This window comes from Nomascus leucogenys, chromosome 1a, assembly GCF_006542625.1.
Source record: "Nomascus leucogenys isolate Asia chromosome 1a, Asia_NLE_v1, whole genome shotgun sequence".
Lineage (NCBI taxonomy): Eukaryota > Metazoa > Chordata > Mammalia > Primates > Hylobatidae > Nomascus > Nomascus leucogenys.
In genome coordinates, this window is record NC_044381.1 from 88,672,304 (window position 1) to 88,689,447 (window position 17,144).

Consider the following 17,144-nt stretch of genomic DNA (forward strand, 5'->3'; position numbering starts at 1 on the left):
GCACATCAAGAAATAAAGCATTATGTCTCATCTGACTAGATAAATAGTTTATTCCTTTAGGAACCAAGTTTTATTTAATGATTTTTTTATTCATAATAAAATTTTAGAAACTTATGGGAACATAATGTTGTGTGTAATGGCTAAGTAAATGAGCTTTGAAATCAGCAGTTAATATGTTTAAATCTGGTACTGCTATATACTGCTTGTGGCTAAGTGACTTATCTTCTTTAAATCAAAGTTGCCACATGTATAAAAAAGAAGGAAGTACCCTTTTTTTTTTGGTTGATGTGATTATTAGAGTACTTGGCAAAATGGTTTGCTTTGCTGCATTATATCATTCTAATATGGTTGGTGATTGCTGTATTGGTTTTTGGCATCCCAGTATGCTGGCTCTAAAATATTCTAATTTCTGGTGGGTTGATACCTGTATTTCAGTTCATCCATCAGAAGTTTTATCCACTCTACTTGAGTTTCCAATTCCTCTTCCCTTCCCCTGACTTTCCTCATCCTGAATTTCCTCATCGAAGTCTTCCTTCCCTTTCTTTAACGCACTTCGTCTGTAACTCCCCTGTCCTTACCCCCCATCCCTGCTAAACTTTTCACTTCAGAAGAAAGAGAAAGACAATTGTGGACCTGGCTAGAAGAACACTTTGTAATTACGGATATCTTCACTAGCGAACAATGGAAGTCGATGGCTGATAGGAAAACAAATTTAAAATGCTACATCACAGAGCAAATGTAGACACACTGCCCAGGGACTAGGGGCCTGAAGGAAGGAAGAGACTGCAGTCCATTTAGAACTCAAAATTGTAACCATGTGTGGTGGCTCATGCCTGTTATCCTAGCACTTTGGGAAGCTGAGGTGGGAAGATCACCTGAGGTCAGGAGTTTGAGACCAGCCTGGCCAATGTGGTGAAACCTCTACTAAAAAAAATACAAAAATTAGCTAGGCGTGGTGGCATGCGCCTGTAGTCCCAGCTACTTGGGAGGCTGAGGCAGGAGAATTGCTTGAACAATTGAACTTCTTTAACCCAGGAGGCGGAGGTTGCAGTGGGCCAAGATCACGCCACAGCACTCCAGTCTGGGCCACAGAGCAAGACTCTGTCTCCAAAAAAAAAAAAAAAAAACCTGAAAATTGTGATGCATGGTGATTTGCTGAATGAAACGCTTCTGTACCAGAGGGTTAAATTTAAATTGCACATTAGGATTTTGAATAGAATAAACTTACGTTCATATGGAAAGAGTTTTTTCTGTACTTCTGTAATCCTTAAGGGAAAAAAAAGGACAGTGGACAAAAAACAGCTTTTATTGTAAAAGTAATTTTTTTTCAAGTTCAAAGACTTTTTGAAAAAGTAGAGTCTGGTGATGATAGTGGTGAATTTAGCATGGAAAATTGGACTGGAGTCTCCATCCATACCAATAGAACTGATACTGATGAAGACTGTCTGGAAAAGCTATTTGGGAAATAATAGCGAGAGCTCTTTTTAATGAAAAAACTTGACACAAGTTCAAAAATATCTTCCTAGCGTTATCTAACCAGAGATGGGTTTGTTTGAAGCTAGAGTATGAAGAAAGTGTTGGAATTTAGTTTATAATTATCCCATCACCATTCCCCAAATTCAGAAATATGCTTCATTAGCAGCTAGGAAAAGTTACAAAAAAATGTAGTCAGGTTTTGATGATGACACACAAAAAGTTTGAATTATCATTAATTTTACAGTTTTTATTATTAACAAAGTAACCTTATTAACACAATTTGTATTTTGTCTACCGGTAATACTAAAATGATTGTTTAATATTTTTAGTTTATAAATTTATATTTTATTTACATTTTTGTAATGTTTCTATTTTTGTTCTTGAGATGTATTAAATATTTGGTTTTAATAATTTATGTTATGAATTCATAACACTTTAAAATAGTTATTAGTATCAGTATCCAAAGTAAACACTTTAATTTTCTTCCAGTATTTAGTCCCTCTTTTCAAAGATATCTATGTCATACTTCGGATGAGACCTAAAAATTAGAGGACTTAGCCAAATAAAGAGGGGTTATGGAAAGAATGTTCTCAGCAGATTTTTTCAGATGATAAAAGACTGTGAGTTTGAGCACCTGAAAGAGAAATTTAGTATCATTGGTTCTCCAAATTTAAGAGGGTAAAAGGTCTGAGCTGAGGCTGGAGTGATTGACAGTGACAGGTTATGAGAACGTTTGGGAAACCATGAAAAGGTACAAGAACCTAAGTGTTTTAAGTTTCGTAGTAGTTGATCAGATTTGCATTTTAGAAGGATCATCTGGCAGTGTGAATAAGTTGGATAAAAATAAACCAGTTAGAAGACTACTACAAACACTCAGGCAAGTGATGATAGGATAAATCAGTGGCAGTGGGATGAGGAAAAGATGGATTTGAGAGATGTCCAGAAGCTGGAATTCACAGAGCATGGCAGTGGGCCTGTCACGAGCAAATGTGGTAGCAGTTGCTGAAATAGGGACTGGTCAGGGAGCTATATAGGTTTCTGTGGGAAGGTGATAGTTTCACTTTTGCAGATGCGCATGGGACAAACGGTTCCATTAGGTAAATGTAAAGATCTCAGGCTTTGGCCCGGCACAGTGGCTCAGGCCTGTAATCCCAGCATTTTGGGAGGCCAAGGCGGGCAGATCACTTGAGGTCAGGAGTTTGAGACCAGCCTGACCAACATGGTGAAAACCTGTCTCTACAAAAAATATAAAAAAATAGCCGGGCATGGTGGTGCACACCTGTAATCCCAGCTACTCCAGAGGCTGAGGCAAGAGAATCGCTTGAACACAGGAGGCGGAGGTTGCAGTGAGCCAAGATCACACCACTGTACTCCAGTGTAGGTGACAGAGTGAGACTCTGTCTCAAAACAAACACATAAACAACAACAAAAACAAAAAAGATCTCAGGCTTAGAGATGTCTGGAGAGGACATGTAGACCTCTGAGAGTCGTCAACATTGAGTTGGCAGTTGAAGTTCTGAAAGTAGGTGGACTATTCAGATGGGAAGAGGGAGGAAAACTGAGCTAGAACAGCCAGAGCGGTAGAAGGAAAATCAGAAGAGGGTAGGTGATGTCATAGGAACAAGGAAGTAAGTGTGTTTCTAGAAAAAATGAAGTGATCATCTGTGCTAGATGTTATGGAGAGTTTGAGCCAGGTAAGGACCAAAAGTACCGTTTGTTTTAACTTTGAGAAAGTCATTGGTGACCCATGCAGTGGAAGTCAGATGATAATTCTGAAGTGAGGAATTGGACAGCTATTTCAAGAAGTTTCCAATGGAAGAAAGGAAAGAGGAGATAACTCTTTAGTTCTGACAGGTGGTAAGGAGTTGAGAATAAATGTGAGTTTTAAGGTAATTAAACGATGGTGGGAATTAGCAAGTCTAGAGGGAGAAGTTGAAGATAAAAAAAGAGGGTCATCAAGGCACCTGAGTCCCTAGGAAGGAGGAATGGGCAAATGGGGGGTGGGGGTGTGGGGGTGGGGCTTTGTATAATACAGAAAAAGAAGCTAGAATCTGGATGCTGGTGAATTTGTGTGGATGGTGATTAAGTTTGCATCTGAAGTGGCTTCTTTATTTCCTTTGTGATGTAGACACATTGTCATTTGCCAAGATTGAGGAGAAGGTAGATGAGGGGTGGTTACCGGAGAATAGAGCATGTTTGCCACATCTTCCCTGGAGAAATGGAGAGAGGAGCTGACCAGGAAAAGCTCGAGGATGAGGATAAATTGAGGTTATTGATGATGAATTTATAGTGGCCCTGTATCTGGGAATTTCTCCAGCAGCAGAGAACTGCCGCGCCACCTGCCCATTGTGAGATATGTGGGGTGTACTTGAGGAGTTCCTAGAAGTTGGTTTTTATTAGAGTCCATGAAGTACAAGGACCAGGTAATGAATGTGACTCACACTCTGATGCATCCACTGTTGATCTGTGCTGCACCAGTACAATATCCTCTGAGGTTATCAAAGCATGTTAAGCTTTGCTCCTTCAGTAAATGGTCCCAGACTGCTGTCTTGTTTCTCTTTAAGTTCTTGTCCGCTTTTTTATACTATTTCTGTCTCCTCCCTTTCTGTTTTCTTCCTTGTTGTCAGTTGTTCTATCACATTGCTGTCTGCATGCAAGTCTGTATCAGCCCTACACCCTGGACTTTGTCAACACCTGGAATTATCACACCTCTGAAATAAAGCTGTGAGCTTGAAGACCAGACAACCAAGCTTATTAGAATTGTGTGCAAAGTAAGAGTAAATAATCTGAGTGTGATTCTCATGTGCTGTGCTTTGAGGATATACATAAGTGTCTGTACATGAATTTTGTGACATATAGTGGGTTATTTCTTATATATGAGATGTTTGTTGCTTGTATTCCCATTGTGTTTTTCTTCTTTTGAATTTCCATGGCTTATGATAATATTCTTAGAGAGCTCTCAACATTTATGATTGTAGCTTTTGTAATTGTGCTTTAGTACCTGCAAAATATTTTCATATGCACTACTTAAATTTGAAACTACATGATTCGATATTTATGCTATTTTTTCTTATTATTCTCATGGATTTTCAAATACTTATATTTTGTATGGAAATAACATGTATTTTCAAATGTGTATGCATTTTGTGTGATAATGAGATACTATGTCACAATCCAGTCATTTAGCCATGTCAAATATAAATGAAATACAATAATGCATAAATGAAATACAATAATGTAAAGTAAGCATTTTGGAGGTTTGAAAAACAAATTATCTGTTCTAGTTTTTCATATATTTTCATGTTTTGTGGACTTCCTCATCTGTGAACATCTCATGTATGTATCAACAGTTTAAATTTTTAAAAGATGTATATGCACAGTAAATATCACTTTTCAACATTTTCTATAAATTAACTTAATTTTGATCCCTATCTTTCTTTTTGTCAAGAGAAAGGTAAATTCAGCGCCAGTCCTTTGGAGGCTTGTGCTAAGGTTTAGGGCCTTACGCAAAAGGCCAGAACATTGAAGAGAGGCCCTAGGCTCATCAGTCACCTGGACACACAAGTTACATTAGCCCTGCACTGTGGAATACTGTGCTATGGCCCAGAGCCCTGGGTCGTGCCTCCCTGGGGCACTGTGAAGCTCTTTCCTCTGAGCTCCTACTCCACCATACACAGGCTACCTGGGAGCAGAGTGCTGCCCAGTGACTCGTAGCACACATCTCTCTCTCCAATCCACGGACATCTTTTTTAATCTGGTAGAATCCCGCTTTCTTCAAACTCTGTTCTCAATATGTATAGAATGTTTTTGAAAAACAAAAACTAAAAAGCCCTGGCACAAGCCTTCTCTTAGGCAAGGAAGCATGCACAAATGTAGCCTATTTAAATGGTGGGAGATAGGGAGAAAATACAAATTTATTTTGAGAAATAGTAGAGTAGTAATCTGTAAAGTACTAAAAAACTCAACAGGCCACCCGCGTTCTGTGTATCTTCTCTGGAACTAAACCTGTATAGCCAAGTCTTTGTTTTTATAACTAACTGAAGAATATTAATATTTGTTAAATGTTTACATTTTATTGATAAAATTTCTGAGTGACAACCTTAAATACTGAGCAGAATGTAACATTTTCAAAGTGTTAGGTAGATTTTCTAACTTTGTTTTGTCTTATTTTACCTAAGAACACTGGAACTATTTTGGGGCTGATGAGAATCTTGGTCCGGTGGCTGTGAGCATTCGAAGGGAAAAACCAGATGAAATGAAAGAAAATGGATCTCCGTACAACTACCGAATAATTTTTAGAACTAGTGAGGTAAGTCGCAAATGAGAGAGGTTTGAGGTTTAACTAGAATGGGGAAAAAAGCAAATAGTAGCAGTAGCAAAGCAATTAAACTTAATAGCACATGGTTACAGCTGTCTTTGGAATAAGCAAAGTCCCCTTTCATTTATTCTGGTGGAGATCGAGGTGAACCAGATGGTTAGATCTGGATCCCTTCTTTTCATCCGACTCTGAATAGATGCAATCTATGAATGAGGAGTTTTGATTCAGAGAAAGATATGTCCATTAAGTGTGGCCCAAGGAAATTGGAGCCCTCAGATCCCCAGTGGGATATTGTGTATCCTGCTTAGGGCTACTGGAAAGCACCAAGCCAACTTGAGGAGCCAGGGTATTAGGTATAAGAGAAGGCCACCGAAGACTTAATTCACTCTTCCAAGCTCTTGCTGAGCTCATGTCTTCGCCCAAGAAGAAGGAGGGAAAGAGATTCTTGACTTCTTCCACTATCTTTGGGACCCATTGTCTGAGACCTAGAAGGTACATTCTTTGAACCAGGGGCTATCTAATTGTAAGTGAAACAGGCTGTTAGAGCTCTTTAGGAATCTAAATATACACAATGTATGAGTTTTTATTTTAAAATGAAGTTTGGGCTAAAAATGAAAACAACCCACACAGCATTTTTTTTTTAAAACACCTATGAACAAGTTTGGGACTATGAGGTTCTCCTTTTTCTTTGTAAACTTGTATAATTGGGCCACTTATCAATTTATTGCCTCAGTTGCTAATTCACTTTAGGATTTTTCTTATGCATTAATACTTAATACCCTTGAGTCATCTAGAAAATAATGGTTTTGAAACTAGTTTAAATAGGGCATTTGGCTTCATTTCCCCCATTGAATGCAAAGCAAGTTTCTGGGGTTGGCATCACTTAGTAATTGTTCCTAAGCCTGAACTCCTGGGAAATTAAATATAGGACTTTTAAAGACAAGACTTAAATATCTAATGTGTTGTTTACACTGGCCAGAGAGAAATGAGCTAACATACTCTCATGTGCTTTTTCTCCATGGCAAAACTAATCATTAAGTGGTGTAAATTCTTTTGTTGAGCACAAAGGCACGAAGAACATCATGTTCTGTGTTTTGGAGTTGTATGCAGGTAGTTGCTCCTCTCTAGCTTCCCAGATCCTACCAGTTTTGTTTGTTTGTTTGTTTGTTTTTGAGACAGAGTTTCGCTCGTTACCCAGGGTGGAGTGCAATGGCGTGATCTCGGCTCACTGCAACCTCTGCCTCCCGGGTTCAAGCGATTCTCCTGCCTCAGCCTCCTGAGTACCTGGGATTACAGGCATGTGCCACCACGCCCAGCTAATTTTGTAGTTTTAGTAGAGACGAGGTTTCTCCATGTTGGTCTGGCTGGTCTCGAACTCCCGACCTCAGGTGAACCACCCGCCTCGGCCTCCCAAAGTGCTGGGATTACAGGCGTGAGCCATCACACCTGGCCGTTCCTACCAGTTTTTAGTGATACTCTTGTTATCTTACTTCCAAGTATTTTTGTCTTTCCCATTCTCTTCTTTTCCCCTTCCCAAGGCCACTCTGATTTAAATACCCATCATATTCTTCCTTTTCTGTGTTGTTTTTTTATCCACCTAAATTCATTTCCTTATCACTTGTTCATCCCATCCTTCACGCCAGAGGTTAAAGTTCCCTATGATTCTTTCTTTCTCAGTCAGATCCTGTCACTGGTTTCCACGAGCTTCCCTTCTCAGCATGTCTTGCAGGCTCTCCACATCTGATCCCAGCCCCTGTCTCCTACCTGAGTATCTGTCCTGAATTCTGCTCTGGTCTGTGAACCACATCAACTCTTACCTTTCCCACCTCTGTTCTTTCTGCTTTACTCCCTTGACCCGAAATGTTCTACTTGCGTTCTGTGGTCATAAGATTCTGTTCTTCTCCAGCTAACCCATTTGAATAAGTTGTGTCCCTTGGGTCTGTTTCCTTAGCCTTTGACTGAAAAGTTCAAGTCAAGTGTTCAAAAAAACCATTACCACTTGTTTTTTACGTTCAAATTAATATTCACTTTATGACAACTCTATTACTGCATTTTCTCAGGCCAGAAACCATTAAAGCCACACTTTATTCCCATCTTCTCCCTCCTGCCCCGAGATCTGGTCTGTCAGCAACACTTGTTCATTTTGTCTTCACAATATGCCCAGAGCTCAACTACTTCTCCCACCCTCACTCCCCAGTCCTGGTCCTGGTCTTGCTCTGAGAACTGGTCTCCCTGCTTCTATGCTGAAGCCCTGCCTCCTTTTGACCCAACAGGGTTCCTTTGAAATGTCATTCAGATCTTGTCATTCCTCAGTTCAAAATCCTTGAAAGCTTCCTCATCTCCCTCTGAGAAACAGCCACTGTCTTTGCTATCCTAGGAGACCATGCTCATCTGCTTCCCGGTTATCTCTCTGCGCCTCATCCCTGATAACTCCTCCTGGCTCAGTCTTTTCCCACCACACTGGCCTCCTTCCTACCTGGGCCACCTCAGGGCACTTCTGCCTCAGGGCTCAGATGCCCGTCATTCCTCCCCACTGCTGTGTTCTCCGTCAGGCTGCCTCATCTCCATCTGGCCTTTACTCAGAAACCACAGAGGCCTTCCTTGACCGCTGAATCTAAAATTTCTACTCCCCTCCCATTTCATATCCAATTCAATGCTTTATTTTTCATTAATACTTAACACTGTCTTCTCTGTTATACTTAGTCATTTTGTTTGCTTTTAATCTCTCCCACTAGAGTGCAGGCCCCAGGAGGGTGGGGGCTTCTGTCCAAGTTGTTAAGTACAACGTGCCCGATGCCTCAAATGGTGCCTTGCCTCCCTGTTTCTCACTTCCCTCCTTCCCTGTCTTCTTTCATCCCTTTCTCCATGTCTTTCCTCCTTTTCCTCTCTTCCTTTCTTCCTTCCTCCCTCTAATGTTTATGTAATTAATTGCCATTAGGTTTTGTATAATTTTTTTCTAATAATAAATCTATAAATTTGATTTAATAGTAATATTGTATTAAGACTTTTGATAGAAATGTTTCCAGATATTGGTTCCTGCCTTTGGCTCCTGCACTTTGAGAGATAGTTCCTTCACTTTTTTCACTGAAGCCCATTTACCTATTACAAATGAAATAAGACTTAATTTGTATCAGGGACTTCTCATGTTACTAATTTCTCATGGAGATAAATATGACAAGAAAAAAGAAAACATGACAGTGACACTCTAGTGGCTTCAGTAAGTGGCAGCAAGATAACAGAAATACAAACAAATCTCTTTCATTTTAGTATAAATAAACATTGCAAAACATAAAAGAAGATATATACCTTTGTAGGCATGGCAGTTTGTTTATGAGCAAAATTTTATGGCATGTGAGTGTTTTTAAGCATAGGAACATGAGGACTCCATTCTTATTTCTGGAAGTCATTAAGAAAAATATCAGTAATACTAGTGATTCGGATGTAAAAAAATGAGCCATTGCTTTTTCTCATCTGTTTTGGCTTTCATGAGTTAGCTGCTGTCTGTGGCTCAGGATGCAATGACTCGAATTTGGTCTTGGCTTCTAAATTGAGAACACCCCTTGCCTTTGTGGCTCCCTATTTCAAGCTATGTATTATCTCATGAAGAAAAGAGTCAAATAACTGAGTTAGCCATTTTCCATTATTTAAAAACAAAGTAAAAACTATTTGTGTCAAATTAGACATTAATAGGAAAATGATTTTTACTTGTTATTTGAAAAGAAATTGGTTTATAATGAAAGAAAAAAGATACTCATTCTAACTACATTCTCTGCCTCCAGTTGCTTCCTCTCACAGTTCATCTTATTTGCAGCTTAATTTCTGAGTATACATCGTCCCCCTACGAACACGTCCTGTGCTGACCTGTAGGAGCCCAATGAGGCATGTACCACTCAGTCAGCTTCAGGGTCTTCTGTGCACCCCCAGCTTGCAGCTGCCTCATCTGTTTCTCCCTGTACTCCCCTTGTGTCTATCTACAATAATCACTCCTTCCCACTTACTCCCTTTTTTCCCAATCTCCATACCTTTGCTCATGTTCTCTCTTGACATTTTCTTTTTGTAGAAATTGTTCCTCTATTTCATGGCCATTTCCTAAAAACCCCCCGTTTAGTGGGGCCTTTCTTTATGCCCTGAGCCACTGTGGTCCATTCTCTGCCTTTGGACTGTCTGAGGTCCTGGACCTTGTTATGCTTTGTTGGGTATACTTGTCCTTCTGAGATTGCAGTGTGTTTTTCTGACCTCTCACCCTCATATTTGACAATCCTCAACTTGCACTCCTAGCTTTTGTAGCTCCTGTTGCTAAATGGAAATGTATTCAGTTTGATGGGTTTTCTCTTCTTTCCCCATGCAGTAGTTAAATTAGGTTAATAAAACTTTGCCTTGTAGACATTTTTGGAAATTAAGACTACTTTAGGCTTCATGTCTGGTTAACTTTTCTCTGACACAACATCATTACGTAGGAAAATGTCTTTGCTTAAGGTATTAATGGAGGGTATTTTAAGAAGGGAAAGTATTTTAAGAAAGAAGAGAAAATCTAAAGTAATTTCAGCTGCTGTTGCCTGTGCTGCTGTACTGATGGTGATGATTGTCCGGTGGCAGCAGCATTTGGTAATATGAATAGTTTATGCTTGTCAGCCATGCATTATGAAGTTTAAAACTTTATCTCCCCCTTTTTATAATTCAAAGAAGTACAACATCCAAATTCTAAGTATTTATTCTTCAGACATTGCTCTGGGATTCTGCCTTCTTAATTTCCTAATTAGTATGCATAGTGAATTGTATAGCCGTATAGAGACCTTGATTTTTACTGACCTCTTTAAGGAAATGTTATTTTTGGTCTTTAAGTAAATATCCTCAGAAGTCTTGATTATGTGCTCCTTTGGACCCATCCTGGTCTTGAAAGCATTGGTTTCATTTTTCATATTACAGTATCCTACATCACTTTTCTCATTCGTTTTCCCTCACTGGCTTTACCCATCAAAAATCATTCCCTAGCTCTGTGAGGAGCACCACAGTCCAGGCCTGCAGTGCATGTACGTGTGTTCAGGCATCTCACATCCCAGAAGCCTCACCACAGCACCTGTCTCTCTTGCTTGCAGCTCATGACACTGAGAGGTTCAGTCCTGGAGGACGCCATTCCGTCGACAGCCAAGCACTCGACGGCCAGAGGCCTGCCTCTCAAAGAAGTGCTGGAGCATGTGGTTCCTGAGCTCAATGTCCAGTGCCTGCGGTTGGCCTTCAACACGCCCAAGGTCACAGAGCAGCTCATGAAACTGGATGAACAAGGGGTGAGTTTGCCTTTCTGAGGAGAGCATTCTTGCTCAGGTTTACTGCTAGGCTTCCAGAATACAGACCTTAATGTTTCTTGTTTTGATGGAGATAACTGATACTTTTTATTGTGAAAGACACTCTCTTTGCAATTACTCATTTTGTTTTTTCTTAACTCTGAACTCTGAACATTTCTCATCTGATGAAATTCTGTATGTCAGAATTTATAAATAAGGCACTTTAAACTACGTTAAATTCTTTTGATAATCTTCCATATGTACGGTAAGTTTTTTGAGTGTCCGAGAATAAATAATAGCAGTAATCATAATAATGTGTTAATAACAATACTGTAATAACAATAATTAATAATAATGAGCATATTTGCAAGCCCCTTTTCTAAGGGCCTTAAATATGTTATCTCATTTAATCTCCTTACCCTGTGAGAAAGATGCTATTATTATTCACATTTTAGAGATAAGGACTCTGAGGCACAGAGAGATTAAGTAATAAATCCAATTTCACACAGTAAGTTTTGGAACCAGGGTGCAAACATAGTCTGCCTCAAAGTCTGTGCCACTTCACCGCGCTGTTCTTAAAAGCTTAGAGTTTCAAAGTCTATTAGTACCACCAAAGATATATTCTAGCCAAGATTTTTAAATATAAAAATGTAAAATTTCACATTCTGCTTAGAGTAATTTGAGCATATGGGCTAATTTTATAGATAATATATTTATATACTCTTACTTTAATTCTTTTTTTTAGCATTTTAGCCATATTGCATCCTAGTAGTGGGTGGTAGTAGTTTTAACATTACATTTAAAAATTACTCCAAAAATAAAATTGGTTCAGGTAGTTTATTTATTTCTTTTTTTCCCCATTATGTTCATTTTTCACTGAAGGGTGCAGCTATTGAATGTCATTTTGTGAACAAATTTAGATAGGATTTCCTTAATCAAAAATTCAAATTTTATTAAAATGAATAGAAGTCCAAAAAATCAGTTTTAAGGTATACTTATTATTCTAATTCAGCCACTGAGAACATATAATGAAGCAGTGGTTAGATGTCTCTTTTCTCTATTCTCTTTTCTTTTTTTCTTTTTTTTTTTTTCTGGAGACAGAGTTTCACTGTCACCCAGGCGGAGTGCAGTGGCGCAATCTCAGCTCACTGCAACCTCTGCCTCCCAGGTTCAAGTGATTCTGTTGCCTCAGCCTCTCGGGTATCTGGGATTACAGGCATGCGCCACTGTGCCTGGCCAGGTGTCTCTTTTCTAATCTTTGCCTTTTTCTATCCATTTCACTTTTCATAATGCACAGCTAATATCTATTTGACACATGTATCTAAAGAATGCTGTGAGTATCCGTGTTCATAATGTGAAAATTTGTTGCCCTTTGAATTCTTCAAAAGACTGCTGACGTATAAACTTAACTATTTTGGAGGCTGTTTTCCAGTAAATATTCTGAACATTTATTCTAACAAAGGAGTAGAAAAATGATGTTTAGGTCCAACTTTATTGATTTGGTCATTTCTACTACTGTGTTTATCAAGGAGAATAAAAACATTTAGACATTGATAATATAGTCATATACTTAACATTTGAAATTTCTATTAAAACAGATTATTTTATGTAAAGGAGATATTTATTGCCATTTTCTTTTGTTTTAACTATATTAAATAAAAAATGGATACTCTAGTTGTAGATATTATGGGGATTTCTGACACATTTTATGTCCTCTGTTAGTGATGCCAAGTGCTGGATCACAGACGGTGCTGATCTGTGATAAATATTTTATAGTCCTATCCACATGGGAAAGATAAGAACACTATAAAGAGTTGAACTCAAAGTTTATTTAATTCACAAAACTGGCCATTATTTTGAAATTATGACCTTCCTATTCTTGGAAGCATTAAAATGTCCCCTCCTTCATAAATTATTAATTATATGATAGTTGTTTTCTTTAATATCTTTACTAGGCAAAATTAAAATTTGGCAATCAGTCAGTCTCTTCAATTTTACTTTGAAAGTAAGTGCCTTAAATATGTCATCCCGTTCAACAGGAGTATTACTATTAGACAGTAGTTTTTTACTAGACAGTGGAATCTAGAGGTTCAAAGCATGCTATTCTGTATGAACAGCTCCATGTCTGGACTAAAGAGCACTGGGGGTTAGCCTCTGTCTTTTTTTATCTCTATACATACAGCATTCAAAGCCTGGATTGTAGCAGACGACATGCATACTTAGGCTTTTAGTCTTGGGAGTAATTTTTTTGGTAGGAAATCTCATTAATGCCTTGGAATTATTTTGAGAAACTGATTATTTTGGTGCCTTTACAAATACAGACTTTAAAAAGGAAATGCTTATAAGTGCAGTGGATTATGCATATGAATCATTGCAAAGCATTTTTAGTTTCCATCTGTGTCGTCATATTTTAAAATTTCCAGCTTTGTGTGTCTTTATATTTAAAGAGATTCATAGTGTGATACAGGGAAACTGGACTCATCAGAAGGAGCTTTAAATCTCTTTTTACATTGGGTTTAAATGATTCTTTTAATATATTTTATGTTTTTATTAACTGTCTTACATAACCATGCTTTGTAAAAGAAGACACAATTTGTTTCCTATATTGTGGTATTTTGCCTTTCAAATCTTTGGTGCTTTAATTCCTCATTTTACCACTATCAAAAGCTAAAGTGAACAGAAAAACAAAATTTTATCTATTAAATATAAAAGAAAGCACTGCACAAAAATCTAATAATTTGTTTTTTTATTTAACTTGACAATGATATATATGTGGGAGCTGAAGTATGCATTTCAATTCCTGAAGAAACTTATTTTAGAAAATGAACTAATTCTTTGTAGCTTATCCAAGCTTTTACATTCTCCATCCTGATGCCTTTCTGGGACTTTCACTCCTTTTTTTTTTTTTTTTTTTTTTTGAGACGGAGTCTCTGTTACCCAGGCTGGAGTGCAGTGGTGCAATCTTGGCTCACTGCAGCCTCTGCCTCCCGGGCTCAAGCAGTTCTCCCACCTCAGCTGGGATTATTGGTGTGCACCACCACTCCGGCTAATTTTTGCATTTTTAGTAGAGATGGGGTTTCACCATGTTGGCCAGGGTAGTCTCGAACTCCTTGACCTCAGGTGATCCACCCTCCTCAGCCTCCCAAAGTGCTGGAATTACAGATGTGAGCCACCACGCCTGCCTTTCACTACTTACTGATGCCCATGTCAGTTGTTAAAATGGCAATGAGAAGACAAAACTAACCTCCTAATATTTTCACACTGATAAGAATTTACAACATTTGATGCTTTAGAAAATTTGTGTTCTTACTGTCAGGCACCTTGATCTTCACTTACAGTACAGTTGGGGGCATCTCATGATAAAAACAAAGGAAATAAATACATGTTTCATTTTACTATGTTCTAATCACTTTACTGGCATAATCTGACTTAATCCTCACAGCAACCCTGTGCCATAGATTCCAGCTATTGGCCTATTTTACAGTAGAGGGGATTAAGGCATACAGAAGTTCCCAGAGCTGTTTTTTTTTTTTTGTTTTTTTTTTTACGTGTCATCCCTTAATAGTCCTGAGCACTGGATATAAATTTGCATAATACTGCTCTTCAATTTTAAGATTTCCGAGATCCCATTTACATATCTCGAATTACTTTCTTTTTAATTTCTTTTTTTAAAATCTGTTATCTTTATTTTTTTAATTTCTAACTAGGAATTCACTGTAGAATATTGGAATATTCTGATGCTTAAAACTATGCTGTTGGCTGGGTGATGTGATTCACACCTGTAATCCCAGCACTTTGGGAAGCTGAGGCAGGAGGATTGCTTGAGCCCAGGAGTTCAAGACCAGCCTGGGCAACATAATGAGATCCCCATCTCTAAAAACATAAATAATTTTAAAAACTATACTGTGAAGTATTAGGAATTTTATTATTTAATCAAGTCAGCTTTTAAATAATGTAGAAAATTCAGATACTTTTAAATTTGCCATATCAGAGCCATTTTTCTTCAATAGTCATTTAAAAATACCTATATTTCATCTACTCTGTGCAAGGGGAATGAAAGATGATTATGTCAAGCCCTGGTTTAAGGCGTTCCCACATGTAAAGCACTTAGTACAGTGCTGAGCATGTGATAAAACATTGAAGAAATAGGAGCTGTTGATAATAAGATAATAACTTGTTAGTAGCCCTTTACATGCATTATCTCATTTAATCTTTATATATATCCTATGAGAGAGCTTCTGTTGTAGTTGATATATTATGCTCACTTTCATAAGTAAGCAGGACTGTTTCAAATCCAGTAAATGCTTTTTAAGTATGATTCTGCAGGTTGTTAAATACTGTAGAGAACAAAATAGGCTAGTAAGACATAGTCCTTATCCATGAAGGAGACAGGGTCATAAATTACTGTAATGGATGTCAGGGTTAATATAATAAATCTAATAAGAGAATTGCAAACAAAGAGCATGGAGGTACAAGCCAGTGCGGACAAGTCATAATGGTTAACTGGATCAGAATGAGGTGGGCCTTGGAGGGGAACATCAGGCCAGGGAATAAGCAGCAGTTGGGTGGTCCATACTCAGAACAATAAGAACGAGACTCGGAAGGACAGAAGCACACAGTGCATTCATGAGGCAGCAAGGAATCCCACTTAGCAGGAGTGTGAGGCACATGTAAGGGAGTAATAAAAGTAGATGATTTTTGTTTTGAGACAGAGTCTCACTCTGTCGCCCAGGCTGGAGTGCAGTGGCGCGATCTCGGCTCACTGCAAGCTCCACCTCCCAGGTTCACGCCTTCTCCTGCCTCAGCCTCCCAAGTAGCTGGGACTACAGGTGCCCGCCACCACGCCCGGCTAATTTTTTGTATTTTTAGTAGAGACGGGGGTTCCACTGTGTTAGCCAGGATAATCTCGATCTCTGGACCTTGTGATCCGCCCGCCTTGGCCTCCCACAGTGCTGGGATTACAGGCGTGAGCCACTGCTCCTGGCCAAAAGTAGATAATTTTTATTGACAGTGACTAGGCCAGGCACTGTGTGAAACAGTTTCCATGAATTATTTTAATTAATCCTCAGAATGCTTTGATACTATTATTGTTCCTGTTTTATAGCTAAGAGCACTGAGACACAAAGACCAGTCACAATTAGAGTCTATGCAGGCTGGTCTTGAATCCAGGCACTCAGACTCTAGAGCCTGCATTCTTAACCAGTACATCAGCCACCCTGTCCTCTTTTCCCTCCCCGTGAATGGAAGAAGAAACTGGAATTATATTGCTGCAGACTTCAGTGCCCGGTATTCAGTGTAATATGTTAAACCCAAATAAAATTGGAATGGGTCTGGTTTATAAATATTTAAAGTACAGTTGCTAGTTTGCAGTAGAGAAAATTGGTAGTTCTGTTTTCATTAGGAAATGTCAGGTTTCATGTACACGGTAGTGACTTTGCCTAAATGAATCTTCGCTGTTTTTCTAGATTATTAAAAATGCAGTGAAGTGAAAGTATTTATTGAGTTCTCAAATTTTAAGAAGTTATCCTTCAGGTTATTGAGTTCTCAAATTTTAAGAAGTTATCCTTCAGGTTATTGAAGTTAGAGTAAGGGAGAAAGTGATCATATTTAATTTAACTCTGCAATAAATATCTCAAGAATGGATGTAAGGAAATGAGCGATGTTTATGTGGTAATGAATAGCACTGACCCTTTGATTAAGGACGTGAATGAAATTCTCTGCTGACTTTGCCTATTCGTTGCCTTGCTGCATTATTTTATTGTGAGGATAAATGAGTTTGACTAGCCATTTTCTGTTTGATTCAGGCAGCTAGTTTTGAAAAATGACCCATAGGGGAAATATTTTTTCCAAAACTGATTTTCTCTAAATGAAGCTTTGGCAGAACAATTACCATCCCTAGAATTTTCATTGTCACTTAGATTATGATATTAGCTAATGCATGTTTAGAGTTTAGATGGCTACCAAATTGATTCCAGACAACTGGTGGATCCGTGTGTACATTTTCAGGAAGGAGACATCCACCATGGCCATCTAGTCAGGGGAAGAAATCAGTGGCATCTGTAGCTTTG

General features: G+C 38.4%; 1 protein-coding gene across 11 annotated transcripts in view; it reads left to right on the forward strand.

The window, feature by feature from the left end:
- Positions 1–17,144, forward strand: part of SIPA1L1 (signal induced proliferation associated 1 like 1) — a 433,967-nt gene that overhangs the window by 304,775 nt on the left and 112,048 nt on the right. For all 11 annotated transcript variants that reach the window (XM_030812823.1, XM_030812861.1, XM_030812855.1 and 8 more), the window contains 2 exons: positions 5,655–5,785; positions 10,891–11,079. In XM_030812823.1, the coding sequence (XP_030668683.1) occupies positions 5,655–5,785; positions 10,891–11,079 (320 nt within the window). The remainder of the gene's footprint in view (positions 1–5,654; positions 5,786–10,890; positions 11,080–17,144) is intronic.